The 2,060-nt window shown below is 22.7% G+C and overlaps 1 protein-coding gene across 1 annotated transcript; it reads left to right on the forward strand.

The window, feature by feature from the left end:
• Window positions 1-1,582: 1,582 nt before the first annotated feature.
• PCYB_004300 (CYIR protein) lies at window positions 1,583-1,913 on the forward strand (the record flags this gene model as incomplete). Its single annotated transcript, XM_004227851.1, has 2 exons — window positions 1,583-1,639; window positions 1,674-1,913. The coding sequence occupies 2 exons, from the start codon at window positions 1,583-1,585 to the stop codon at window positions 1,911-1,913; spliced, it is 297 nt and encodes a 98-aa protein (XP_004227899.1).
• Window positions 1,914-2,060: the final 147 nt, after the last annotated feature.

The raw sequence follows: 2,060 nt of genomic DNA on the forward strand, positions 1-2,060 counted from the left end.
GTTTTCTCTAATAAAAATGAACTATTATAAATATATTTCATTTGATTAAATTATTGTATTGGCAATTTAAAATATATATATAATAATTAATGTGAAAATAAAATATATAATATGATATATCAAGTACGTAAAATAATGTAAACTCCTTCTGTATTAATATTTATAAGGCGCAAGAAAAATGTGTCATTTTGTCGATAACTTTAGAATATTTCAATTAATCCTAATTCCCATATAATGATAACATTATAATTAAATAGCATTCAGAAGATATTATTAAAATATAAAAGCGTTAATTTTTTAGACTATGGCTCAGGGTTTAGGTTTCAGGTTTTACATTTAATGTTTTTTTTATAATAAACCATTATATACAGGAGTATATACATCTTACATTATTATGGATTTCTACACTCTGTACAAATTTTTAATGTTACATACTCGTGCCTTAATAAATCATTTTAAATGAAAGTACGCTAAATCACTGTTTTATACAAAGACGTAAAAAAATTTTACATACATTGTATCGAAAAATAATGTTTAATACTTACTCATCAATATTTTGTGAAGTATTTTTTACTTTTTAACAAAAAAGTGTATTATGATAACATAATTTTCGTGGATCATTCTAAAGAAAAACATTATTTTATTTAATAAAAATGAAGATTTATAGTTGTTATAATGTGTTATAGGCATATTATATTTTAGGATTGTATATTGCACATTTTATGCAGAGCTTTTACTCCTGATAATCATGTAATCTTGATAGTTATATTAGTTATTGTAACAATTATTATATTTATGTAGGGAATAAAAAAGATTCAAAAAGAATGGCAATAAAATTAGTCTAACAAAATAAATATATATTTCTTATGGAATATTCGAACTACATAGAGCTATTACCTAATAAAAGAAAAAATACATTTAAAAAAACTTTAAAAATATAAATATATATTTAGGATTATTTTCATTTTGTTTCAATCACTAATGGAATATATAAATACATTATTTAAATATTATAAATAAATTTCTTAAAAAAAATATATTTCTGTCACAAATAGAAACAGTTTTAACGACAATCACTGTAATTTTCTTTAAAGAATAATTACGAATTCATAGAAAACCTAAAATAAATATTTCAAAGTATATGTTTTATATAACTTCTTTTACTTATCATTACCATAATTATATATATACATACGTGAATTAAACGTTTTATGATTTAAAATGTTGTTTTTGCTTAATTTGAGCCTTTAAACTTGCTGCATCTTTTTTCTACCTTTATGATATTCAATATTGGTATTTTGTTGTATTCTAAAATGTATAAGAACAATTTGTTCCACAATATCCTTAAAATTGAGTGGTAAAAAGTGAACGATTTTCTATTTACTGCGAATAATGAAAACGTCTGCGTAAAAAATTATCGATGGAAGCTTATATATAGTATCTATTTTATATTAATGTGTATAGTTTAATAATATATTTGGTTTTATTGAATACAAATGATGTCCCAATAAAATGATGACATTTCCTGTGAAAGCTTTTTATATATGAATATAAGTCTTTATTTCTACATTACTAATTACATATGAACTTTGACTTGAAACGAAAGAAAAATTATATTATGAGAACCAAACCTTTGGTAGTAATCTCTTAACCTTTTCATGATTTTTTATCAGGAGGAAGCTTCAGAAGCTGTAGAACTTCATAAAATTCACGAAGAAGTTTTCGTTTCAGAATTTGGTAAATCTTCTGATTTTGATCAACTTTGTAATGGAATCGATAGTAATCTAAGTTCTAAACGTAGAGAAATCAAAGAACTTTGCATTAAACTAGTACATAATTTAGATAAATTAAGTCAAGCGGGTGATTCCGAACGTAATAATTACTGCAACTACATACCATATTGGTTATATTAATCAATAAGTGAAATTCATTCTAACAAATCTTCAATGATTGCTGATGTATATATGATGATTACTGTTCCCGTTATTTTTATGAAATATATTACTTTTGCTTTTCAAATATTGCATTTCTTGATTATTCTTTCCTTCATGTTTTGTCTA

Source organism: Plasmodium cynomolgi (assembly GCF_000321355.1).
Source record: "Plasmodium cynomolgi strain B DNA, scaffold: 0479, whole genome shotgun sequence".
In the NCBI taxonomy this organism is placed as follows: Eukaryota; Apicomplexa; class Aconoidasida; order Haemosporida; family Plasmodiidae; genus Plasmodium; species Plasmodium cynomolgi.